Source organism: Salmo salar, chromosome ssa16 (assembly GCF_905237065.1).
Source record: "Salmo salar chromosome ssa16, Ssal_v3.1, whole genome shotgun sequence".
NCBI lineage: Eukaryota > Metazoa > Chordata > Actinopteri > Salmoniformes > Salmonidae > Salmo > Salmo salar.
The window spans coordinates 62,961,216-62,988,681 of NC_059457.1; the positions used below are offsets into that span (position 1 = coordinate 62,961,216).

Sequence of the window (27,466 nt, forward strand, 5' to 3'; positions counted from 1 at the left end):
CGCAGATGTAGTTTGTGGAAGATGTGTTTCTTGGCCCTCATGGCCAAAACAGCAACAAAACAAAGTGGAGAAAGCCAAAGTACAGCCAGACAGGGCGACACCCCCCCCCCATCTCCCACAGAGTGCTTTAGACTGGGTTCAAATAGCTTCCAGTTGGTGTTTCTGGTGCAGCTGTGTGTTGTTTCCTCCTTCCTGAGTGATTAGGCATAGCAGTATGTCTGACTGAGGAGACAGGAGGGAGACTTGGAGTTTTTCCTCGTCTGGTTTGAGGTGAGGGAGTGGTAATGCTGGACTGTATTCATTAGTGCACACCGTAGCAAACAGTAACAATTCTTGGGCAACGGAAAACATTTTGAAACGAAAACAAGAGTTTGTCCCTCCTCATTTCGGCCCGTTTTGTTCTTAGTGAATAAACCACTGGAGGGGCAGGACACTTGGTCGGGGTATTATTTAAATGTAATCTGAATATTCTGTATATATAATGTAAATATTACAAATGGACTGTGTTTATTGTAAATATGTGATAAAGTTGCGAGAGTTGTAAAGGGCTTTAATCTATGGACAATTACAGTTTTATGTAAGCCATGTCTTTTGTATGGCTCATACACATTATGTCAGTGCCATGGTCTCTCCTGAGAGTAAATTACTCTGAGACCCTGAGCATGTGAACTCAAGGAAAGTGTTCGGTTGGCCCACCTAAGGTCAGCCTTACTTTATAACCCAAACCATACTGATGAATTAATCCCTTTCCCGGCCAACCAGCACTTTCCCGGGGTTCAAAGAGTCAAAGGCTCTGGTAGCTTCAACTGCACAGATCATCACTGCTGCAGCAATAAAATATCCAGCGTTATGCAGACTTCACATATCTGAGGTGGCACTTTAATTCAGAATTTCATTTCAGGCAGAGTCCGGCAGGGTGCCAAATGGCTTTTACCTCCAAGCCCAGAGTAGATTGATGTGGAATAAATGCAATAAAGGCTGAGATGAAATATCAAGCCTATATCTCTAATGCAATCTGCCATTGGCTGGGACCAGGGCTGAAGGGATGATACCGATATGGAGTGCAGGAGGTGCATCCCACGTTCTCCTTAGCTCTCTTTCTCTCTCTCTCTCTCTCTCTCTCTCTCTCTCTCTCTCTTTCTTTCTCTCTTTCTCTCTCTCTCTCTCTGCCCTGGTATGGAAGTACTTTATTTTGCACAGTGGGATTAAACTAATTGAAGGATGTTTGCGGCACACCTACACAGTACACACACACACGCACGCACACACACACCATAAAAGCTGACACACACTTTCGCAAAGATCAATTTTCCACCCATATTGTTTTTATGCAGCTTTTGTTTTATTAGGTCATTTTTATTGCAGGCCCCACATTGGCAACTGGAGGTGACGATTTAGTAGAGCTTTGATATCCGTACAGTTCTATCAGCCTGCAGACATGTTCCTCCGTAGAATTGATCATTCAACTTTACAAACGGCAACCCATACTAATGTGCCTCGGTCTGCATCCCAAATGGCACACTGTTCCATATTTAGTGCCCTCCTTTTGATCAGGTCCAATAAGGAATAGGGTGCCATTTAGGACGTACACTTAGTTTCATCACGGGGGAAGTGCCATTGAGGCGTAACAATAGAGAGGTTCAACGTGTGAGTGTGATATCATCCTCTGTGTCTGCTACACTCCCTGGGGGGAGATGGGAGCTGTTGGAATCAGATCAATGGCTGTTTTCCGCTTGTAATGAGGAATTGATTGGCCATAGACGTGGGGAGTGTGTGTATGTGTATATGGGGGGGGGGGGCAGATTAGTGAGGTCATTGCTTCAGGTCTGATCTGCCCAGAGTCACAAGTCATGGTCACTGTGTTACGGTCACATTTACGGTCCAGTGTACTTGACCACACCAATAGTCAACCAACCGATCACTCCAATTGACCATAGTCTTTAAATACATATATACTCTCTCATGCTCAGAGGGAGAAAGACAGACAGACAGAGAGAAAAACATATTTTTTAATACAGTCGTAAGAAGGTCATACAGGGCATCCCAGCAGTAGATACTCACACCAACCAGACTGGCGGGATCGATGGTGATGCCCCTTTAAAAAGCCTTGGGCCGTAGCCTATAGGCCTATATAGACTCTTTGTGGTTAGCTGTTAGCGGTTTAGCCCCGGGCTGTGTCCCAAATGGCACCCTATTCCCTAAATAGTGCACACCCTATGGGCCCTGGTCAAAAGAAGTGCACTATATAAGGAATAGGGGTGCCTTTTGGGACGCCACCCCAGTTATCTGTAACTGTAAAGTTACTGTAAGCAACGGCTCGGGGATGGCTGCTCTGAGTGCTATTTGTTCTAAGGCCAGATTGAAGACGGTAGCCGGGGGAATCTGTTGGGATTTCTCTCCCAGCGTCTACTTAATATTTCAGAGGCACTTATGCCTTATTAGGCGTACATGAGGCGCATGACGTGGCTCTATGCTTGGCAGACTAAGAAGCCTTACTTCATTTTAGTGTCTGGGCCTCAGCCCTGCTGTTGACCGTCAGCGCCTGATATCGCTGTGGTTGTTGAGCACTTTAGATTAAGAGTGAATGGTGGTAACAAATATATATCGTCTGGATTGGAAGCAACACGCACACAAATTCCTAGCCATTTTATTTTTTGTATACCCCTCAAAATTGCATTTTGTCAATATAAACTACACAGTTCAGTTGTGAGTGTAGATTACACCTGCCTTGCCACTATTTTAGGAACAGATATTTGCATTTTCTGTCAAGTGCAACACTCATCCTACAGAGCGGTGGAAGTGAACTAGACTCTGTTGTTGCTCTCAGTGGTGAGATTGACAGTCTGGGGCTAAGGGTTAGGAGAAATGGTTTCACCCTAGTTATACCATGGTGTTTTCAGACTGGTTGCTGTGTCTCCCTCTCCCAGACACACACATGCAAGCACACACACAGGCATGCACGCACACATGCGCATACACACACACTCCCAGGCGAGGCTATCTGTCTGAGGGTCGTCCCCGGCCTGGCGCCTGTAGGGAATGCACAGAGGTGGAGGAAAGTCCCAGAAAAACAAGGAAGGTGTGAAAGGTAATTAGCAGGTTCTGTTAGCAGTTGAGAGGAGGAGAGGAGGATGAGGGGAAAGGAGTAGAGGAGCGAAGGCATGTCTGGACTGGTGCTGAACAACAGCCCTGAAAGACTTCCTTAAGTTTCCACTGCTCACCCCTTATGGGTTTCTTCTGGCCTCTATGGAGAGCTGGTTGAAACCATCATGGGTCCCAACAAGCAGGACTCCATAACCCATGAAGACCCAGTCACATAGTGAGGGAGAAGGGGGAAAGGAAGGAGTCAGAAAATGCAAGGTGAACTCTAATGGACTGAGTGGGATTAGGGTCTGTCTGTCTGTCTGTCTGTCTGTCTGTCTGTCTGTCTGTCTGTCTGTCTGTCTGTCTGTCTGTCTGTCTGTCTGTCTGTCTGTCTGTCTGTCTGTCTGTCTGTCTGTCTGTCTGTCTGCGTGCGTTTGCGCACACATGGATGTGTGTGTGAGAGACTCTGTTCTCCCACTCGGCCAGCCTTCATGCATGTATTCATCAGGGCCTGGGGAGACGGAGAGCTCAGGTCAATAATCACATCTGAGAAACACTCAGTCATCGCTTCTAATCCACGACAGGCGAGAGAGCCCACTCCCAAATCAATTAAAACCTAATTAGGTTCTCAGTTCCTTCTCAGGCCTTTTATCTTTTACGTACACACTGCAGTGTGTGTGTGTGTGTGTGTGTGTGTGTGTGTGTGTGTGTGTGTGTGTGTGTGTGTGTGTGTGTGTGTGTGTGTGTGTGTGTGTGTGTGTGTGTGTGTGTGTGTGTGTGTGTGTGTGTGTGTTTGTCTTAAGCATGTGTCAGTTACAGCCAAAAAACATACATACTTTGTGTACACACACACACACACACACACACACACACACACACACACACACACACACACACACACACACACACACACACACACACACTCATGGATTGCTAGTTTTCTAAGCTTCACCAAGGCGATCTCTGGAGTAATCCTCTTTTAATAGCCACCGTGATGTAGCATTAGGTAGGAATGTGTGTGAATTGGATCAAGGCCCTCACATTAGTGTAGTTTGATCCTGGGCCCGTGCAGGTTTTTGTTCCAGCCCAGCGCAAACACACTTCACTTCAACTCATCAACAAAATCGTCAAGCCCTTGATGAGTTAAATCAGGAGTGTTAGTGCTAGGCTCTAACGAATATGTGCACACACTGTGAGGCTCCCAGAACAACCATTAACGGCCACTGATCTCTAGAGACTATGTCAATCTAAACATTCCTGCTCCCAATAACAGTGTATGGGGCTGTATTATTTGCGCGCGTGTGTGTGTGTATGCGTGCTCTTGTGTTTGCGTGTCTGTGTGCATGTGTGTGCGCGTGCACACGTGGGTCCAACACAGAACAGTGATCCAGTGCTGTGCTGAAGGCTGCTGAAGGCCTTTCATTGTAATTAGATGTGAGACTGTTTCAACGGCTCTTGTTTGACGGCTCCGTCACATATCCAAGAGAGGGTTTGAGGGGGACGCTTATTAATTATCCGTCCCAGGAAGTCCACTGTGGAAATGCTGAAATTCACTATTTTCATGAATCTGCTTGCTCTGCCCTCATATTTAGCCTCACGTTGAAGTGTTTTACCTTTTTCCTTACAGGACAACCAGGGCTACAAGTTGATAAACAATTTGACATGAACAGTTGCATTCATGAATTTTACTGACCCATGTCAATAAAGATATAAGGTCTGCCAAGCAAAAACCTGATCAAAAAAATTCAGGGAAAAAAAGTACAGAAATTGTTTGCTCACTGGGAAATGAATATCCAACTAGTCAGTGACAACTGTGTGGAGTTCGGCGGTTGTGACAGCAACTCTATGTCCTGGGATTTCTTATGATCTTCCACGTAGAAGAACACACAGGCACACCCACACGCACACGCAAGCACGCACACACACACACACACACACACACACACACACACACACACACACACACACACACACACACACACACACACAGTATCTCATTCTCAGGTATGCCCCTTTCCTAGTTTCTTAAGTGTCAGTGACTCGTTTCTGTTGAGTTGGCTAATTTTGGAGAGGCAGGTGGGATTTGTCTGAGTCCAAGTTTCCCCTCTCTCTGTCTCTGAAATGACAGTTAAGAATTTGGGTTAGTTCAGGGAGGTCAATAGGTCTTAGGTCGAAGGTCATATGGACTAGAGTTCAATCACATTGAGCCCCAAAGCCGTTTTTTCTCTATTCTTCTCTTTGTCCTTGGTTTTAAGCTTGAATCATCCATTCAACATCCTCCTGAAATCAATACATCCTTCTCGAAGCACCTCTTTTAACATATACATGATTAAATAAATCCATAGGTAAGATGTCCATATGAGGACAGTCTTAGTTTTGATTAAACAGCTCTTCCTGAGACTAAGGCAACTCCTGCTGAGATTGAAACAATTCCTGAGGCTGTCCTAATATGGACGCCGCACATAAAAACATTTCAACGATTTTTCATGAAATTCTCTGTATCTCATTCTCAGGTATGATTTCATTGAGATCCGTGATGGTGGTTCGGACTCGGCTGAGCTGCTGGGTAAACACTGCAGTAACATCGCCCCCCCAGCCATCATCTCCTCTGGCACTGCCCTGCACATCAAGTTTGTCTCAGACTACGCCCACCAGGGGGCTGGCTTCTCACTACGCTACGAGATCTTCAAGACAGGTGAGCCAATACTCAAAATTATGTCCGGGTGGGGGGGTTCATGATCTTTAAGACAGGTGAGTGAATTCTCTAATTCTGCCTGATGAGCTCTTATTGGGGTGTTTTGATTGGTTGTTGATCGTTGGGGGCGGGGGTATTATTGGTTGTGTGATTTCGACGTTGATGTTTGACTGGTTGCTAATAGGTTGGGAAGGAGACATATGTAGAGAGACTTCGGCCAATCTTAGATGGATGCCAAGTTGTTGCTTCTGAGCATTTTATTTATTCAATAAAATGTGTATTTATAAACCTGTGGACTGCTATTGGTCAATATTGCCCGTGAGGCGCTAACATGGCTTTCATCAAACCATGTAATGCGATCTAAGTTCATCCTAATACATTTTTGGGTTGAAACCACAATGGCCAAACTCTCCAATGGCTCTGGGTGGCCGTTCCCCTAACTAGCTAACTAGCTAACTAGCTAACTAGCCTTGTGGAACGGTTGGATTGTTGACTGAGTTCTTGCTATGGATGCCTTGGGCAGAAGGACCTATGATAACCTTCACCTTCACGTGGGGGAGTCTACCTCACACACCGCACACCCATACACACACTCACTCACCTCGCAAACTCACACACACCCCGACCAATTAACTTCAAAAGAGGCAGGGAGGAAAAATAAACATGGTTTTACAGGAAAGGGGGAAAAAAAAGCCTTAACTCTTTTCATCCTGTCTGAAAAGCATCTCAGGAATGCCTCTTTTAACTGGCCTGGGATCTGCTTCATCTAGAGGGGGGGAAATGGGGGGGTGATGGAGAGAGGTTACAGGCTGTATAGGGAGATGATGAGGAGGGAGGGTTGAGGAGGAGGAGGGGCAGGATGGGCAAGGGTGATTGAGAGGGGCTACAGGCGGTGAGGGGATGATTACTGGGAGAGGGGGTAGGGTTGGGCTGGGATTTGAGTTTAACGATGGTGCTGGTGGTGGTAGTGCATAAGAGGAAGTGTACTTGACATACAGTACACTTGCGGTAGTGTGCTGATACACTGTACTGAGCTGTACTGATACACTCTGTACTGAGCTGTGTTTTGCTTGTAAGATCCCATTGACATTGATTTGTTTGGGTGGGATTCAGGTAGTAGTACCTCCTCTGTTTCAAAACGTTTTTAAACGTGATTTGAAAAACAACCGTTTTGAACGTGGCCCAGTTTTGTCATTTAACTCGGTTACCAAGGCCACCAGCACAATGATATGATGATGTGATAGGGCTAATATTATACACGCATACACACACTCTGCAACAGAATGGATGGGTATGCTGTTGCCATGGTTTTAACAAGAGCCTGCCGTGCATTTGGGGTGCAAAAACAATGGTATGCGTGTGTAGGTGCGTATTTATGTATGTGTGATATGTGTTCGTGGGTGGTTACAGTGTGCTTGGGCGTTATAGGATTCTGTTTGTGTCTATGTAGGCGTATAGATGTGTGTGTGTGTTTCTGTGTGAGAGAGATCGACAGGCAGAGCGTATGTTTTGGAGTGCAGTCTTCTCTCCCTTCGCATCCTACACCCATCATGGTTGTTTATTTGAACAAGTCAGGCTCGGGCCAAATAGTTCCGCAAACCTCAGTAGTTTACCAGTTCTGGGAGAGCATTAGAGTCTGCCAGGCACAACCCAGTGAGAGAGCTGTTGTTTATTTACACTGATGTTTGTGCATGAGGGATGTGCGTTCTTGTCTTATTCGTGTGCACTTGCTGTGTGTGTGCGCGCGCACGCGCAGCGTGTCTGTGTACACGCTCTAGTCCGTATGTGTTTTGAAGGAGGGCGTCACTAGTGGAGATATGATCTTAGTTCAATACACAGCTTGGAGGTGTGTCTGTCCGGCTGGCGGTTGTCCTCCGCCAGAGCCTGACCCTTCAGTCCTCCTTTCGCTGCTGATCAGGGTCGTGTTCATTACACAATGGACAACGTTTCAAAATAGTTTGCAACTGAAACTAAAATCAGTGTTTCTTATTGGGCAAGTCCAGGTAATAGTCCCTTCCTGTTTCAGTCTGTTTTCTTCCGTTTGGTGCCAAATGAACACGGCCCTGCAGTATATCTCTTCTCCTAGACTGCCATCAGCACCCAGGGTTAATGATGAGGAGTATGCTGTAGCTTGATTCAGAGAATACACAGTTAAGTAAGCAGTGTGTGTGTGTGTGTGTGTGTGTGTGTGTGTGTGTGTGTGTGTGTGCAGACATGCATATGCGTTTGTGTATACTGTGCCCACCTTCCTATGTCCAGTGCCGATAATGGATACAGGGATAATAAACAGCAATAAGATATTTGACTTCTCACCCTTAACTGTATTCCCAAATCCCTTTTACCCTGAGCCCCCATCCCATCCCCCTGAGGGAACGTGTGCCCCAAAACAACAACCCAAACCCACCCCACCCCCATCCCACACGCACGCACCATAACCCCACAGTAGTGAATGTACACCCACTGCCCTCCCTCCCCCCATTATTGTTGTGCCCTACTTTCCTCACACACACTGGCGTATTAACCCCTCTTACCAAACCAGCCCCCCACTCCGCCCCCTGTCACGTGACTCTGTTACTGTGACGCTGTTACCACGGCTAGTGCGGGAAGACTTCCTGCCAAGCGACCTCCTCCGGCCTCTAGCACTAGCAGAACCAATCGTGATTCGTCTTTCTGTGGTTCCCCTTGGGGTCATGGTCGCTCCCCCCTAACCCAGTCTGTCGGGTTGCCTTTGGAATGTAGTGGAATGTAGCCCAGATTGACCAGGGTGACTGACCTGGCTGTGACCCCTTCCTAACTGAATAAAGCATGGCTTCAGTGTAGTGTTCTCTGATCCAGTGGTCGTGCGAGCATACATGCACGCGTAAATAGACTGCGGTGTCTTAACTTGCCAAGCTGTGGTACGCTCACAATGTTGTTTTGCTTTTCTAGGGTTTCCTGTTTTGCTTTTCTTGCCCCCCCTCCCCTCCAGACACACAAACAACACACACGCCTCAAGTGTATTTCTGTGAAACCCTTGAGTTGACTCCAGCAAGAGTGGGCTGCGAGACAGAGAGAGAAAGAGAAAGATAGAGAGTGAGTGAGAGAGAAAGATAGAGAGGGAGAGAAAGAGTGAGAGAGAGAGTGTTAAAGAGGTTGTAATGTGCAACAGACGGGCGCAAATGTGGAGGTGAACTCTCACAGCATGGGGTGCGTGAGGAGAGTGAGAGGAAGATGAAAAAAGGAGGAGGGGGAAGAGGGTGAATGAACAGACTGCGCATTCCTCCTAGGGATGGGGGGGGGGTGAAGGAATGGAGCGTGGGAGGGAGGGGGGATTCCCTGACACAACATGTGCAGAGACTACTCCGTCAGGCACTCGAGCGGAAAGCGCCGATGCGTTTTTACCCAGCAACTCACCCACTCCCCCCTCCTCAACCCCCCCGCCGGCAGACAGCTCTTGCCAAATGGCTGCTCGTGGTGAAATGTGCAAGTCAGGCGAGTGGCTGCTGTGCCAGACTTGTGTCTGTGTGTGTGTGTGTGTGTGTGTGAGGGGAAGAGGGGCTTGTTTTTGGAATGTTCATATACTTGAACTAATAAGCACTAACAAAAGGGAGAGTACTCATGCATACACACCATCTCTCACACACGCCACACACATATTTGGCATGTGACGATGTGTGCGTGCGAGACGGGTGGTAACACACACTGGGCTAATATAGACATGCAATGGTGTGATTGAAGCCCTCTTTCCTCTGCCTGGGTAACAGTCTAGTGCACCCTGACCCAGTATTGAGGATAACTGGGCCAGTGTGTCTCACACAACATGCTGAGGCTTACCACACACACACACACACACACACACACACACACACACACACACACACACACACACACACACACACACACACACACACACACTGAGGCACACTTTCATTCACAAACACATACCCTGTCTATCATAAACCACAAAACCTATATAGAATGCAGTATGCGTTTTTGTTCAATCACACACACTTTCACAGTGTCACACATGTTCTTCTACACAAACACACACACAGCATTCCCTATTCAGTGAGGGGCAGTCAATGAGCAGTAGTAGACCTGGCTGGAGTAGTGCTTTAGCATGCTTTCTCCTGGACTTGTCTGTTGTTTGTGTGTGTGCGTGCGTGTGTGTGTTTCCTCTCTTCCTGCGGTGAAAGGCAGCAGTCCCCATCTCCACGGAGGTCTATAAAAGTGTGTTGGCATAGTGACGGGTTAAGGCAGGCATCACACTGGCCTTGTCTCTACTCGTTAAACGAGAGGGTCTGACTGACCAATGGAGGCACAGGAGACACAAACACGCGCGCGCGCACACACACACACACACACACACACACACACACACACACACACACACACACACACACACACACACACACACATACATGTACACATGCATGGACGGACAACACACATGCGCAAGCACACACACACGCAACACACAAAGGCCTTAGGAGACACATAGTGAGAACATTCAGACACTACACGTGGTGATGGTTGTGGTGATGGTTGTGGTGATGGTTGTGGTTGTTGTGATGTGGTTGAAGTACGGTCATACAAGGTCAAACCAGATCTGGGGGGGGCTTTGCGTTAGGAGTCACCAAGATGTGTAGAGTGCTTGTCTGTTTGCTGTTGCTTATCTAGTCTTCCATTCCCTCTTTCCACTTTCATCCCATTGTATTCCTTTCCCTGCCTCTTCCTCCTTGCTGCTCTTTCTGTTTGCCATGCCCCTCACAGAATCATTGCTATGTGCTGTTGGTAGAGCTTGTCTGTGTATTCACAGTTTGCGTGTAAGTATGAGTATATGTGTGTGACCCAGCAATGTTTTGAATAACAAGAGAGGTAGAGGAGAGGGAAGAAAAGAGAGAGAGAGAGAGAGAGAGAGAGAGAGAGAGACAGAGCGAGAGGGTGAGAGGTGGGAGCACAGAGAGTTTGGGGATTGTAAGGTGCAGGTATATATGATCCGTGCTTCGAATAAATGAGAGAGAGAGAGAGATGTGCACATCGCAAATCATTAATGTGCACGTCCATAAACACTCCGCAACTCAGGGGGAAGTTTATATGGGAGGCACATCTGTCGGCGAGCTCAAGGTGAGCCGCCCAGGGCGCATAAATCTGCATAGCTAATGAGCTGCCGACACGCCGGGCCGCTTAGCGAGCTCACTCCCGTTTGTTTTGGCATGTGTTTTTCTTTACTCTTCTTTCTTTTCTTTTTTTTGGAAGCAAGGGAGTAAACGCAGAGCTTACTGGGCTGTGGGTTGTGGGGACGGTTATGAGGTTTACGATGAGGCGCGTGTGTGTCAAAGGTCAAATGGGGGCGCTTATATTTGTCCTGTTTCGCTGCATGTACAAGAAAGGTAACCTGTACGAGTGTGAGGTGTGAAATGGAAATGTTTTTTTAAAAATGTTTATATCCCAACTCCCCCTGAGACGCCCTCGGAGAGTGGGGTCATAGCCAGGGATCTGCCATTATTGACGGCGACCCTGAAGCAATTAGGGTTAAGTACCTTGTTCAAGGGCACATCGACAGATTTTTCACCGAGTCAGCTCGGAACCAGCGACCTTTTCGGTTACTGGCCCAACTCTCTTAACCACTAGGGTACCTGCCACCCAGTGTATGTGTGTGTGTGTGTGTGTGTGTGTGAGTGCGTGTGAATGTGTGGTACCCAATGAACTGCACCTGGATTCTATTATTGCTGTCTTGCAGTGACAAATGTATTTTCTTTAAAAAAAAATACCCTACTAGTAAAAAAAAATGATTGCTTTTCTGTGGTAAATTGCTCATGTCTGTGTTCTCCATAGGATCGGAATTCTGTTTCCGGAATTTCACCAGTCCTTCCGGAGTGATCGAGTCCCCCGGCTTCCCTGACAAGTACCCCCACAACCTGGAATGTTCTTACATCATCATAACTCCGCCCCACATGGACGTGACCCTGACCTTTTTGACCTTTGACCTGGAGAACGATCCCTTGCTGTCAGGAGAGGGAGACTGCAAGTACGACTGGCTGGACGTGTGGGACGGGCTGCCCCAGGGTGAGTGCTTACCAGACACATGCACGCATGCATGTCTACACACACATTCACACATACACTTTCATACATACACACTATATGAGGTACCTGCATGTATTTGAACACAAACACACACATACGCACACACGTCATCTACAATACCTCAATGAAGCTTTTCCTGCAGCCTTTGTCTCAATAACAATCCCGGAACTATCCCATTCCTGCATTAGCCATTCTACACCAGCCAGGACTTTCCCATGACCTGTTTCCCATTCATCCCCTTCATCACACCTACTTTGCCCCATTTCCCCCTCGCTTCAATCTACCCTTATCACACAGCACTTTCTTCCTGTTTGGGAATAGGGAGTATGGCGAAGTTGCCCCTAGATACTGTTCTTGGGTCAGTTTAGCATTTTTCTCACAAATAGTTAAGGTTAGGATTGGGGGAGGGGAAGCTAATCCTAGATCTGTTCCTAGGGGAAACTTCACACTGAAGCGAAAGTGAGAGTGCAGTGCATGAGGGGTATCGGTTGCCGTGGCGGTGAGGCGCCTGTGGGCGGAGTTACATAATGCACCATAGCTACATGCTAGTGGTATCAGGAGAGATCAGGAAAGGAAGGGAAGGGGAACACACTAGCGGGAGAAAGCTCTGGAGAGCGGGATCAAAGCGCTTCGTATCTACCGCTGAGGCTGGGAGCAAGATGATGTTAGATTAGTAGAGAGGAGAATTTTGACTCTCACTTGCTCAAATATTTTCAACTTGAAATGGCGGCCCCAATAGAACAGCTTCAATACCTCCTCACTTAGGGCCAAACTACTCCCATTTTCAACGTGGTTTAAATGGTTGGGTCAATCACACAAGCTTAATAGAGATTTGTCTTGGGAGCAGTGTACTTTTGTATTACATGACCCATGTGGGAATTACATTCATTTACAGACTAAAACTATACATAATAAAATGAAAGTATTGGGCATCAGTTCCATTTTAACTCAGAGAAGAGAGACAATATTCGTTGAAATGCATTGAAATTCCAATTCAAGAATATATTTTTTTGAGCAAGGGATTTTTCATGACTTGAAGTAAGAATTTCAATTAACTACCTTGATTGTCTGAACTGAAATGGAATTGAGCCCAACCCCATCAAGCACATTAGTCGGAACACTGAAGAGTCTTTAGATCTGAAGGAAAGGAATGGAAAGCTGATTTGAGGAATCTTCAGGAACATTGTGTGTGTGTCTGTAATCCAGGGGAGTTGCGTGGGATTGGGTGGGTTTGAGAAGATTGGGTGACAGCAGTGTATAATCTAAAGGCTTCCCCCACAGTGGGTCTTAATCCCAGCCTAAACCACACGAGAGGGAGAGTCTCACGCTGAGACACAGACCTTCAGCGTTTTCATTAGTTGCTTACTCCAGTTTAAGCCTATGTCTGGACTAAAAAGCACTTTCAATGGAGATGCTCACATTCCATAAAATACACCGATGCTAATAAAACATGTTAAATCCTGAAATAAATATATAAAAAATAGGAAACACATACGAGTTTGCTTTTTGAAAGGCGTGTAGGAATCATTTGATGATATCGAATAAACGTGCAAGTTTTTATTTTATTTCATGAAATACATACGTTAAAAGGTCTACCAAGTATTTTCTTCAGTTTATGGCAAACACAGATCCCTCCTAACTATTTGTGTCTGTCTGGGTTTCCAGTGGGCCCTCTGATTGGTCGTTACTGTGGTACTAAGATTCCTCCTGAGATCAAGTCGTCGTCTGGTCTACTGTCTCTGTCCTTCCACACGGACATGGCTGTGGCCAAAGATGGCTTCTCAGCCCGCTACAACATGACGCACAAAGAAGTCAGTGACAGTAAGTAGCCCAACCCCTCTGTCTCTGTCCGCCCATCTGTCTTTTGTTTTCTCGTTCTCCTGTTCTCGCATTCTATATCCCTTTGTTTTTCTCTCTCTCTCCTTCCATCTCTCTCTCCCTCTACCATTCTATATGTGTCCTTTTGTCTGCATAGTCACGTTCTATCTCTCTACCTCTCTTGATCTCCCTTTCACTCCCTCCTCTCTCTCTTTCTTTCCCCCAAACTCTCTGTCTCCTAACCACACCCTCTCTCACCTGGCCCTTTTCTCTTACCCCCCCCTCTCTCTCCACAGCGTTCCACTGCAGTACAGCGTTTGGTCTGGAGTCAGGGAAGATTTCGGATGACCAGATCTCAGCCTCGTCCTCCTTCTACGACGGCCGCTGGTCCCCTCGCCAGGCCAGGCTCAACAACATCGACAACGCCTGGACACCCAGCGAGGACAGCCCCAAGGAGTACATCCAGGTCAGACAGTCAAAAAGAGACACAGTGAGGGAGACCGAGAGAGAGGGAGAGCGAGAGACAGAGATACACACACACACCCTCCCCTACCACACACACACACACACACACACACACACACACACACACACACACACACACACACACACACACACACACACACACACACACACACACACACACACACACACAATCAAACACTGTTTTGATAATATGCAGTGTGCGGAGCAGATGCAGGATGCTATCTGTCACTTGATAGATTAGTTTGCTACTCAGGAATGCGCTGTTAGCAGTGGAAGAGTGTGCCATTGATTTTTACCTCCTCCTCTCCCTTATCCCGCTCTCCCTCCTCAACAGTAGCCTCATAGGGTCTGGCAGCACTCCCCACTGTCTTTGTGACAGATGGACATAGCTCTTAACCTGACAGTGATGTCTAGATCCATCTATGGGGGTATATGACTTAAAGGAGTGCAGGATCTGCGTAGTTACTTCATATCTCTATTGAACCAATAACCTTACCTACTAGGTCTCTCGTTCTCTCTCTGTGCCTGGGGAAATGGTGGAAGGTAGAATAGAGCAGAATAGAATTTAATTGAATCAAATAAATAGATACTTTATTGTCATATAGTTGTAATAAATGGAAATGTTTCTTCCGCTTCTTCTGAAATGTATCTCATTATTTTAAATTTCGGCCCCTCTCTTCCCCCTTCTACCTCTCTCTCTCTCTCCCTCTCTCCCTCTCTCCCTCTCTCCCTCCCAGGTGGACCTCCACTTCCTCAAGGTGCTGACAGGCATCGCCACCCAGGGAGCGGTCTCCAAGGAGACGCAGAAGTCCTACTTCGTGTCCACCTTCAAGCTGGAGGTCAGCACCAATGGAGAGGACTGGATGACCTATCGCTACGGCAAGAATCACAAGGTAATCTAAAACCCCAATGTAGCACCTGGAACCTAGAACCCAAATGTGAAACCTAGAACCAAATGTGGAACCTAAAACCTAGAATTCCAATGTGGAACCCAGTTCTCAAAGTCTCAGTTGGTTATATATCAGTTTTTTCAACTGTAGCCTAGCTTGCAAAACTGGTTGAAACAACATCGTAAGGAATGTGAAATTGGTTGTAATGACGTAATTTCTAACAGTTTTGCCCTCTGGGAGACAAGCTGGTTCAATTTGCTCTGGATAAGCATGTCCTATCCAGACATTTAAATTACTCAAATGTTATTGTAATGTAATTCCCACATGGGTCATGTAATACAAAAGTACACTGCTCCCAAGACAAATCTCTATTAAGCTTGTGTGATTGACCCAACCATTTAAACCACATTGAAAATGGGAGTAGTTTGGCCCTAAGTGAGGAGGTATTGAAGCTGTTGTATTGGGGCTGTTTAATTCAAATATACAGACTAAAACTAGATTAAAACGTTCTTAATTTGTCTGAAATATATCCCAGTTGTCAAGGCCAGGAGAGTTAGCTGCTCTGTTGCTGCTCTTCCGATGATACTGTGGGAATGACTGGGAATTATTTTGAGATTCCTGTTGGGAATGTGTATTGACATGAGTCATGTCCCTATCCCATGAAGTGTCTTCCTGATAGATTGAGAAAGGAGGGAAGGAGGGAGGAACCTACCAAACATGAACAATAGAGTCCTCTGTGTGCCCATATCTATCTCTGCAATTCATCATCCCTTTTACACACACACAAACACACACCAGTGGGGTTGTAAACACAGCTGGAGTGTGGAAGAGGTTTGTGTGTGTGTGTGCGCGTGCGTGCGTGCGTGCTTGAGTTTGTTTATGGTTGTCAATGGGATAACGTATGAATATAGTACTCATACTCAATATAAACGCGAACTTTGACCCAGATATGTAAACTCAGCCAAAAAAGAAACGTCCTCTCACTGTCAACTGCATTTATTTTCAGCAAACTTAACGTGTAAATATTTGTATGAACATAACAAGACTCAACAACTGAGACATAAACTGAACAAGTTCCACAGACGTGACTAACAGAAATGGAATAACGTGTCCCTGAACAAAGATGGGGGGGGGGGGGTCAAAATCAAAAGTAACAGTCAGTATCTGGTGTGGCCACCAGCTGCATTAAGTACTGCAGTGCATTTCCTCCTCATGGATTGCACCAGATTTGCCAGTTTTTGCTGTGAGATGTTACCCCAAGGCACCTGCAAGTTCCCAGACATTTCTGGTGGGAATGGCCCTAGCCCTCACCCTCCGATCCAACAGGTCCCAAACGTGTTCAATGGGATTGAGATCTGGGCTCTTCACTGGCCATGGCAGAACACTGACATTCCTGTCTTGCAGGAAATCACGCACAGAACGAGCAGTATGGCTGGTGGCATTGTCATGCTGGAGGGTCATGTCAGGATGAGCCTGCAGGAAGGGTACCACATGAGGGATGAGGATGTCTTCCTTGTAACGCACAGCATTGAGATTGCCTGCAATGACAACAAGCTCAGTCCGATGATGCTGTGACACACCGCCCCAGACCATGACGGACCCTTCACCTCAATCCCGCTCCAGAGTACAGGCCTCAGTGTAACGCTCATTCCTTCGACGATAAACACGAATCCGACCATCACCCCTGGTGAGACAAAGCCGCGACTCGTCAGTGAAGAGCACTTTTTGCTAGTCCTGTCTGGTCCAACGACGGTGGTTTTGTGCCCATAGGCAACGTTGTTGCCGGTGATGTCTGGTGAGGACCTGCCTTACAACAGGCCTACAAGCCCTCAGTCCAGCCTCTCTCAGCCTATTGCGACAGTCTGAGCACTGATGGAGGGATTGTGCGTTCCTGGTGTAACTCAGGCAGTTGTTGTTGCCATCCTGTACTGGTCCCGCAGGTGTGATGTTCGGATGTACCGATCCTGTGCAGGTGTTGTTACACGTGGTCTGACACTGCGAGGACAATCAGCTGTCTGTCCTGTCTCCCTGTAGCCTGTCTTAAGCGTCTCACAGTACGGACATTGCAATTAATTGCGCTGGCCACATCTGCAGTCCTCATGCCTCCTTGCAGCATGCCTAAGGCACATTCACGCAGATGAGCAGGGACCCTGAGTATCTTTCTTTTGCTGTTTTTCAGTCAGTAGAAAGGCCTCTATAGTCTCCTAAGTTTTCAGAACTGTGACCTTAATTGCCTACCGTCTGTAAGCTGTTAGTGTCTTAACGACCGTTCCACAGGTGCATGTTCATTAATTGTTTATGGTTCATTGAACAAGCATGGGAAACAGTGTTTAAACCCTTTATAATGAAGATCTGTGAAGTTATTTGGATTTTTACGAATTATCTTTGACTGGGTCCTAAAAAAGGGACGTTTCTTTTTTTGCTGAGTTTATGTTAAAGCCACCGTGGACTGTAGAGAGGGGGAGAGTCATCTGCTTTTTAATCCCAACCTCCTTTCTCCCTTTGGGGCCCCTGTGTGTCTGTTTTAGCTTTGGGGCCCCTGTGTGTCTGTTTCAGCTTTGGGTGGCAGTGGGGGGCATACAATGTCTGTGAGGCGATTATTTGAGGAAATGGATTTAGAATTAAATTTAAAAAACTCAACAGCTGGAAATCCCCCCCTCCCCCCCCCGCACACACACCACCGCTGACCTTAGAGCGGACTGTCTGGACTGGGGTGTGTGTGTGTAGGGTTGGGGGAGGTCACAGTCTGTCTAGTAATATCCAGAACGTACATTTACATACAGACACACATACAGTATGTGCATACCAGACGTAAGTTTAAATAGATGGGCGGGGTTTGTTCATTTTAGACTATTCTATTGGTTCATACACACGCACAGGTCTGGTACACACACATGCACACCCTAAACCTCGTAGAAACATGCCATGATACTCATTCTAACCGCCTCTTTCAATGCCCTCTCAGTGGACGTTATCTGGAGCCGTACAAGATAGAACGTCCCCTGTCCATATGTATGTTCCGTGACAGTTAATCCGACAATGGTGGCGTCTGACAGACACACAGAGTTCGAGTTAGCCTGGCCCTAAGGCCCTAAGCCCTTAGAGATCCTTTAAGTGTTTAAACCAGGGAACACGATGGGGGGCATGGCAATGAAAGGAGATTTGCCCTTCTGATTGTCATTTAACAGTTAGTTTCTAGCTAAACTAATGGGCTGGTTATGGGAGTGTCTGAGTATGTGTGTGTGGGGGGAATGTGTGTGTGGGGGGAATGTGTGTGTGTGCGTGCGCACGCGCATGTCACACTGGTGATATGTCGTCAGGTATACGTCAACTACAGTATGAGTAAAGGGATTGGGACTTCCTGTCCGTCTGCTGAGCGTGTGTGTGTGTTTGCAGGATGTCTTTGTCTATGAATCTGTGCATGTCTGCGTGTGTATTTATTTATGTGCAGAAGTGTGTGCGTGTGTGAGGATGTGTGCCTGTATGTGTGCCTATACAGCTCTGGAAAAAATGAAGAGACCCCTGCAAAATGATCAGTTTCTCTGGTTTTACTATTTATAGGTATGTGTTTGGGTAAAATGAACATTTTTGTTTTATTCTATAAACTACTGACAACATTTCTCCCAAATTCCCCCAAATAATATTGTCATTTAGAGCATTTATTTGCAGAAAATGACAACTGGTCAAAATAACAAAAGATGTAGTGTTGTCAGATCTCGAATAATGCAAAGACAATAAGTTCATATTCATTTTTAAACAACACAATACTAATGTTTTAACTGAGGAAGAGTTCAGAAATGAATATTTGGTGGAATAACCCTGATTTTCAATCACAGCTTTCATGCGTCTTGACATGCTCTCCACCAGTCATTCACATTGATGTTGGGTGACTATGCCACTCCTGGCTCAAAAATTCAAGCAGCTTGACTTTGTTTGATGGCTTGTGACCATCCTTCTTCCTCTTTATCACATTCCAGAGGTTTTCAATGGGGTTCAGGTCTGGAGATTGGGCTGGCCATGATAGGGTCTTGATCTGGTGGTCCTCCATCTACACCTTGATTGGCCTGGCTGTGTGGCATGGAGCATTGTCCTGCTGGAAAAACCAATCCTCAGAGTTGGGGAGTATTGTCAGAGCAGAAGGAAGCATGTTTTCTTCCAAGACAACCTTGTACGTGGCTTGATTCATGCGTCATTCACAAAGACAAATCTGCCCGATTCCAGCCTTGCTGAAGCACCTCCAGATCATCACCGATCCTCCACCAAATTTCACAGTGGGTGCGAGACACTGTGTTTAAACCAGGGAAGAGCACTTTTTGCTAGTCCTGTCTGGTCCAACGACGGTGGTTTTGTGCCCATAGGCAACGTTGTTGCCGGTGATGTCTGGTGAGGACCTGCCTTACAACAGGCCTACAAGCCCTCAGTCCAGCCTCTCTCAGCCTATTGCGACAGCCTGAGCACTGATGGAGGGATTGTGCGTTCCTGGTGTAAAAATGTTAATTTTACCCAAACACATACAGTTGAAGTCGGAAGTTTACATACATTTGGAGTCATTAAAACTCATTTTTCAACAACTCCATACATTTCTTGTTAACAAACTATATTTTTGGCAAGTCGGTTTGGACATCTACTTTGTGCATGACACAAGTAATTTTTCCAAAAATTGTTTACAGACAGATTATTTCATTTATAATTCACTGTATCACAATTCCAGTGGGTCAGAAGTTTACATACACTAAGTTGACTGTGCCTGTAAACAGCCTAGAAAATTCCCGAAAATGATGTCATGGCTTTAGAAGCTTCTGATAGGCTAATTGACATCATTTGAGGCAATTGGAGGTGTACCTGTGGATGTATTTCAAGGCCTACCTTCATGCTCAGTGCCTCTTTGCTTGACATCATGGGAAAGACCTCCACAAGTCTGGTTCATCCTTGGGAGCAATTTCCAAACGCCTGAAGGTACCACGTTCATCTGTACAAACAATATTACGTAAGTATAAACACCATGGGACCACGCAGTCGTCATACCGCTCAGGAAGGAGACGCGTTCTGTCTCCTAGAGATGAATGTACTTTGGTGCAAAAAGTGCAAATCAATCCTAGAACAACAGCAAAGGACCTTGTGAAGATGCTGGAGGAAACGGGTACAAAAGTATCTATATCCACAGTAAAACGAGTCCTATATCGAAATAACCTGAAAGGCCGCTCAGCAAGGAAGAAGCCACTGCTCCAAAACCACCATAAAAAAGCCAGACTACTGTTTGCAACTGTACATGGGGACAAAGATTGTACTTTTTGGAGAAATGTCCTCTGGTCTGATGAAATAAAAATAGAACTGTTTGGCCATAATGACCATCATTATGTTTGGAGGAAAAAGGGGGAGGCTTTCAAGCCGAAGAACATCATCCCAACCGTGAAGCACGGGGGTGGCAGCATCATGTTGTGGGGGTGATTTGCTGCAGGAGGGACTGATGCACTTCACAAAATAGATGGCATCATGAGGGAGGAAAAATATGTGGATATATTTAAGCAACATCTCAAGACATCAGTCAGGAAGTTAAAGCTTGGTCTCAAATGGGTCTTCCAAATGGACAATGACCCCAAGCATACTTCCAAAGTTGTGGCAAAATGGCTTAAGGACAACAAAGTCAAGGTATTGGAGTGGCCATCACAAAGCCCTGACCTCAATCCTATAGAAAATTAGTGGGCAGAACTGAAAAAGCGTGTGCAAGCAAGGAGGCCTACAAACCTGACTCAGTTACACCAGCTCTGTCAGGAGGAATGGGCCAAAATTCACCCAACTTATTGTGGGAAGCTTGTGGAAGGCTACCCGAAATGTTGGACCCAAGTTAAACAATTGAAAGGCAATGCTGCCAAATGCTAATTGAGTGTATGTAATCTTCTGACCCACTGGGAATGTGATGAAAGAAATAAAAGCTGAAATAAATCCTTCTCTACTATTATTCTGACATTTCACATTCTTAAAATAAAGTGGTGATCCTAACTGACCTAAGACATGGAATTTTTTACTAGGATTAAATGTCAGGGATTGTGAAAAACTGAGTTTAAATGTATTTGCCTAAGGTGTATGTAAACTTCTGACTTCAACTGTACCTATAAATGGTAAAACCAGAGAAACTGATAATTTTGCAATATGTCTTGTAATTATTTCCAGAGCTGTATGTGTGTCTGTGTGTGTTGGTTTGTATGTGTGCCTGTGTGTGTTGGTTTGTATGTGTGCCTGTGTGTGTTGGTTTGTGTGTGTGCGTGTGCGTGTGTCAAAGTATGTGTGGGAGCAGGGTGCCGACACACGGATACAGCAGCTGGAGGTCTCTAGTCATTGTTCCTTATTGAGCGAAAGAAGGTTGGAAACATCAGCAGTTCTCATAAAGCGAATCTGAAGAATCACGCAAGTAACACCAGGGTCTTGTTCATTAGTGCACACCGTCGCAAACAGAAAAACGAAAATAAGCAATTCTTATTGGACAAATTCAGTAGGCTCCCTCCCCTTTTCAGCCTGTTTGCTTCAGTTTGGTTCCTAGTAAATACACCCCATGTCTATGATTTTGACTGAAATTCCATCATAGCATAGAGTTCCTTTTGTGCCAAATTGCTATTCCTCTTCCTCTGTGTGTGACTGGCAGTTTATTATTGGAGCATGTGTGATTTATTAAATAGGCATCATGCTTCTCACACATGCACATCGTTACTTGACACAGCTCTCTCACATACACACATGCATTCACATTCGCGCGCACACACACATTGTGCCTAAATGGGGGAATCACATTAGCCCAAATAATAAACAGACGTGGTGTTTTCGCGGAAATGCATTGTCTTACTGTGCTAAATCTGCCACTCTGTAACCTGGGAGAAAACAGCCCACTCTGCAGTTACAGCCTGTTACTCTCAGTCACACACACTAGCTGTGTCAAACACACACACACACACACACTCGAAATGTAGAAAACACACGCATTTACACAGGCACGTAGACACACACACACACACACACAAACATATACGCAGGCATGTCTACACACTCAAGCACATAGACATACACACATAGGCATGTAGACACACATACACCTAACACACACACACTCACCCACACACTAGCCCACGCACACACTTGCAGTGTGATGAGAGAGAAATGAGGGAAGTGGGGCAGAGTGGGAGACATTGACAAAAACAACTGTGTGAGGGGGTGGGAGACCATTTCAAAGGAGTGCTGTACCTCAGCACACACACACACACACACACACTCACACTCCACAGCCCTGCTGGCCCCCTCTTCAAGCCACTAGTGGAAAGCAGCCAGTTGGAACCAATTGTCAACATCTTCATACGGAGCGAGAAACGGAAGGCAGGAGGGAGGGAGGGGGATGGATAGAAAGACAGAGAGAATGTCTTGTGCAGAGCTCGGACACATCTCCCTGTGGTGCCATCAGCTTCAAGGGAAACACAGCAGAGACGGCAGCGTTGTGCCAAAAGCACAAGCACCGGGACAGAGAGAGAGAGGGACAGAGAGAAGGCAAATGGATCATCTCAGGATGAGTTGAGCTTCTCTCGCTACTTTTTCTCTTTCTCTCTCTCTCTCTCTCTCTCTCTCTCTCTCTCTACAGTAGGTCTCCATTTGTTATTCTTTGTTTTCTCTCCATCTTGTTTTTAGAGAAGTGTTTTTCATCTGGGAGACTCAGCCCAGTCTGACGCTATCTCCTTCCACTGCTCTGCACACACTCACACACACTCCCTCTCTTTCGCGGTGACCCCATTCTTCTCCGGAGGGTCATCAATAGTTAAATATCCATGGTGCCTCTGTCCCGCCGGTGTCCATCCGCTCCAGGCATTTTGACCGTCACATAAATGTGGGAGGGGTTCCGGGGTGTGTATATGTGTGAAGTGGTGCAGTAGGGCTAGGGTAGGGTGGGTCAAGGGGTTCGTTCGGGGGGTTCGTTATAATTTCATGACCTGCCACACGAGGAGACAACATGCGATGTTAATTATTTAGCCCTCTTTGCCCTGTGTGCTGAGTAGGGGCGGAGCTAGACTGGTTACCCCCCCTATTCCTTCCCGTCGTCAGGCAGATTACAAGGTTTGCCCAGACGACTGGCTGAATGACACCCACAGTCTGCCAGAGCAACAATGGCACATCCCATACCATCACATACAATAACACACTCATGTCATTTGCATGAACACATATGATGTGCATAGAGCATACACATGCTCTAACAAAAACTCATGCACACTCATATACCCAAACATCAACTCTAACCCACACACACACACACACACACACACACACACACACACACACACACACACACACACAAAACTTTATGACCCTTCACCTGTTTCCAGCAAATGTCCAGGTGTCTAATGAGCTGAATGACCTTTGACCCTGCTGATAGGGTAATTGAGGTCAGGGGTAAGGATGTAACTAGAGAGAGGAAGAGGAAACAGAGGGGACTGGGGATGTCTGCAGCACGACTCTCCTTCTCCTATATCTCTCTCTCTCTCTCTCTCTCTCTCTCTCTCTCTCTCTCTCTCTCTCTCTCTGTCTCTCTCTCTCTCTCTCTCTCTGTCTCTCTGTCTCTCTGTCTCTCTCTCTCTCTCTGTCTCTCTCTCTCTCTCTCTCTCTCTCTGTCTCCCTCTCTCTCTCTCTCTCTCTCTCTCTCTCTCTCTCTCTCTCTCTCTCTCTCTCTCTCTCTCTCTCTCTCTCTGTCTCTCTCTCTCTCTCTCTCTCTCTCTCTCTCTCTCTGTTCTCTCTCTCTCTCTCTCTCTCTCTCTCTCTCTCTCTCTCTCTCTCTCTCTCTCTCTCTCTCTCTCTCTGTGTGTGTTTCTCCCTCTCTCATATCCTTCTTTATTTTCTAAAAACTCGCCCTCATGCCCCCCCCCCAAAAAAAAAATACAAAAATAATGTTGAATGTGTCTGACATCACAAAATGAAGTTCTAAAATGTAGTTTTAAGTCTGAGGACAAATCTGTGTGGCGAATGGTGGTTTGGGCCGTTAAAAGACAAGGGACATTATCTCTATACCATCTGGCAGTAGGTGAGAACTGGCTATGTTTACTTCTGGAGGGCGGTTTGTGGTTTGGACTCATGGGTGTTAGGTTAACACACACACACACATGCGTATGAGCATACACAGTACACAGGGCCAAACAAAATACCGGGGGACAGAGTGGCCTCGGACACAGGGAGAGGAAGATCGGAAGAGATAGAGAGAGTGAAAAGACTGTAATGAGGAAGAGAGATGGAGGAAGAGAGAGTGAAGGAAAGGTTGGTAGAATGATTATAGCCTCAGATACATAGAGAGAAGAGAAAAGAGAGGAGAGGAAAATATATTACAAATAGTCAGAGAGAAGAAAAGACAAGGAAGGTTATAGAGAGGGAAAGCGAGAGAATTGCCATAGACACAGACACAAAGGAGAAGAGCGAAAGAGACGCATTGAAAGCACATTCAAGTATTTGACTATAGGCCTGCATTGCATATGGCAATAGGCCGGCATTTCATGCAAAAACATGGCTTTAAATAAGACTTATTAAAACCTCTTGCTCTGGCGCCCTCTGTGGTCAGATGGTGTAACGACTCTCCATGGCTGTCAATCTGGTGCATTTTAGGCCACAATACATGTTTCTACAGTGTCTGTGTCCCAAATGGCACTCTATTGCCTTTGTAGGGCCCTGGTCAAATGTAGTGCACTACATAGGACATAGAGTCCCATTTGGAACACAGTCAGTGTCTGCTTTAACTGATATTAAGCTTTTGCCTGTGGTCCTTTCTTCCTCTGAGTTCCTCTTATATCTGGAGCTGGACCGTCCAAACTGGGGGGTCTGGGTGTGTTATCGCATCCCAGAGGACGGTCTTGTGGTTTCCTGTGTCTCTCTGTGGTTTCAGACTGGCAATGAGCCTCACCGGAGAGAAAGAGGGGGAGGTGGACAGAGAATGGAGAGCGAGTAGAGAGAGAGTAGAGAGAGAGTAGAGAGAGAGAGAGAGAGAGAGAGAGAGATGTTTTGATGGGGTGTGATTGGTGGAAGACCTCCAGACCGGATAGAGGGATAGGACATGAGGTGGGTCAGACGTCTCTCACCATTGGTTCCTTCCACGAGCATGAGGGGACGTCTGTTGTCTGTCTGTGTCCTTCCCCTAAACTCTCCTACAGTCACATTTACCCTCTGACCTCTAACCTCTCTCCCTGAGGGGTCAAGAGAGGAAGGGAGGTGTAAGGAGTGGGGTGGACGTTCAGGACGCATGCCACAGGAAGTAATCCCTGGTCTTGTCCTGCCCTCCTGCGGAGACTTCCTGTTATTGTTACAGAACGCCCAATCCTGTCCGACCTTGCCCTGTCATGTCCATCAAGCATTTCTGTCCACTGTTCAGTCCCCCCAGGGTGGTAGTGTGTGTGGGCGGTGTGGGAAGGGGAGTGTGTGGTGTGTGTGTGTGTGTGTGTGTGTGTGTGTGTGTGTGTGTGTGTGTGTGTGTGTGTGTGTGTGTGTGCGTGCGTGCGTGCGTGCGTGCGTGCGTGCGTGCGTGTGTGTGGTTGTGGGTGTGTGTTTGGGATGTGTGTGTGTTCGTTGCGTGTGTGTGTCTGCCCTTCCAAACCCCTACCATCCCTCACCTTTTGCCCCACAAACACAGACAGACAGCTGGGTGGGTGTCATTGGATCTGTGTTTAGGTTGTCTGTGCTTAGCTGGGGCTCTGTGTGTGTGCAGCGAAGCGAGACTCACTGCGGGCTATGGATGTGTGAGGTAGAGAGAGATTGCGAGGAAGAGAGAACTGAAAACTTGGTCGCACACTTTTTCACTTTTTGTAAAGAATAAAGTCCCAAGATTGTTGTTTGGAATGTGAAGACAAAAATCCCCTCTTTTTGACACGCACAGCTCATAGCTCCACGCACCTGCAGATTTAGTTTACATTTACATGTTGGTAATTTAGCAGATGCTCTTATCCAGAGCGATTTACGGTCAAGAAATTGAGCGCAGCAATCATCTCCTTTCACTGTGTCACTCACTCATTCACTCATCCCCATCGCGCCGGCTGATGCATCGGGCAGCAACAAAGGCTACCCACTTCTGTTGGTGCTTGGCCATCTTCAACACTGTGCCCTAGCACTGCTCGTGTGTGTGTGTGTGTGTGTGTGTGTGTGTGTGTGTGTGTGTGTGTGTGTGTGTGTGTGTGTGTGTGTGTGTGTGTGTGTGTGTGTGTGTGTGTGTGTGGTATAAAATGTGCGTGGTATCTACGGATTGGTATAAACGTCTAACCATATACCTCTCTCTGTGTGTTCTCCAGATGTTCCATGCGAACACAGACCCATCTGAGGTGGTGTTGAACCGCATACCCCAGCCCGTCTTAGCCCGCTTCGTACGCATCCGGCCTCAGACCTGGAAGAACGGCATTGCCCTGCGTTTCGAGCTCTACGGCTGCCAGATCATAGGTGTGTGTGAGAGGGAGCCACGGGGAAAAGAGATGTTTCAGTTATTTTGCCTCAGATACTTGAGGCATCCTTTACATTCTATCCTCTGTCCCACTGCACGTCAAAACAGAGTCTTTTTGAGAGACAAAATGTGTTCCAGCATCTCTTGCTCTGTCAGTGAAGAAACTTAATAAAATCCCCTTAGAAGAAATGCCAGCCAGTTTATGCATTAACTACGCAGTAACATGAGCGCACACACACACACACACACACGCATACATAAGAACTTCCGACAGCAACCAGAGCATTAGTCTAATCAAAGTTTTACTCTGTTCTCAGCCAGCCAGCACATCTCCAATCACTTCATCTTTTCCCTCGCTCTCATTCTCTCGATCTTTCCACTATGATTCTGCTCTCCTTCCCCCTCCTAAATTTCTCCCTCGTAATCATTATTTTCTCTCACTTTCATTTTCTCTCTCATTCCATACTCTGTTCTTGCTTTTCACTCTTTCTCCCTCTCTCGCTCCCTCTCCACCTACTCCAATTCTCTCTATCAATAGCCTTTCTTTCCCTCTGAATAATTCTCCGTCTCTCCCCTTTTCCCTCCTCCGCTCCCTCTCCTGCCCTTTAAACTGTTTTTGACTTCAGGATATCAACCTACTTTCTCTCAACCCCTACAATCTCGCAGATGCAGTATGTCACAAGAAAGGGTCACAATCAATCATTCATGACACTCTTGTTCACTTGTAAATCTTGAACTGTGATTCACAGAGGGAGAGAGAGTACCACGCGTTAGCTAGTATTGCAAGTGCATGTTAGACTGGCTCTCACCGTTCAGGTGCACACATAGTCACTTGAAGACAAGCATGATGACCTCACGTCGATGCATACACACACACACATACATTTCTGTTGCCATTTATCCATAATTTACATTCGTTGCGAGTGCTGTGACATAACAGCATGAAACTTTGATCTGTGTGCTCTTAAACCGTCAACCCTACTA

At 46.5% G+C, this 27,466-nt stretch overlaps 1 protein-coding gene across 2 annotated transcripts in view; it reads left to right on the top strand.

Moving 5' to 3' along the window:
• LOC106574325 (neuropilin-2) overlaps positions 1-27,466 on the top strand; it is a 64,066-nt gene that overhangs the window by 11,468 nt on the left and 25,132 nt on the right. For both annotated transcript variants that reach the window (XM_014150168.2, XM_014150167.2), the window contains exons 3-8: positions 5,598-5,779; positions 11,597-11,827; positions 13,514-13,669; positions 13,963-14,132; positions 14,890-15,045; positions 26,337-26,481. In XM_014150168.2, coding sequence (XP_014005643.1) covers positions 5,598-5,779; positions 11,597-11,827; positions 13,514-13,669; positions 13,963-14,132; positions 14,890-15,045; positions 26,337-26,481 — 1,040 coding nt within the window. The remainder of the gene's footprint in view (positions 1-5,597; positions 5,780-11,596; positions 11,828-13,513; positions 13,670-13,962; positions 14,133-14,889; positions 15,046-26,336; positions 26,482-27,466) is intronic.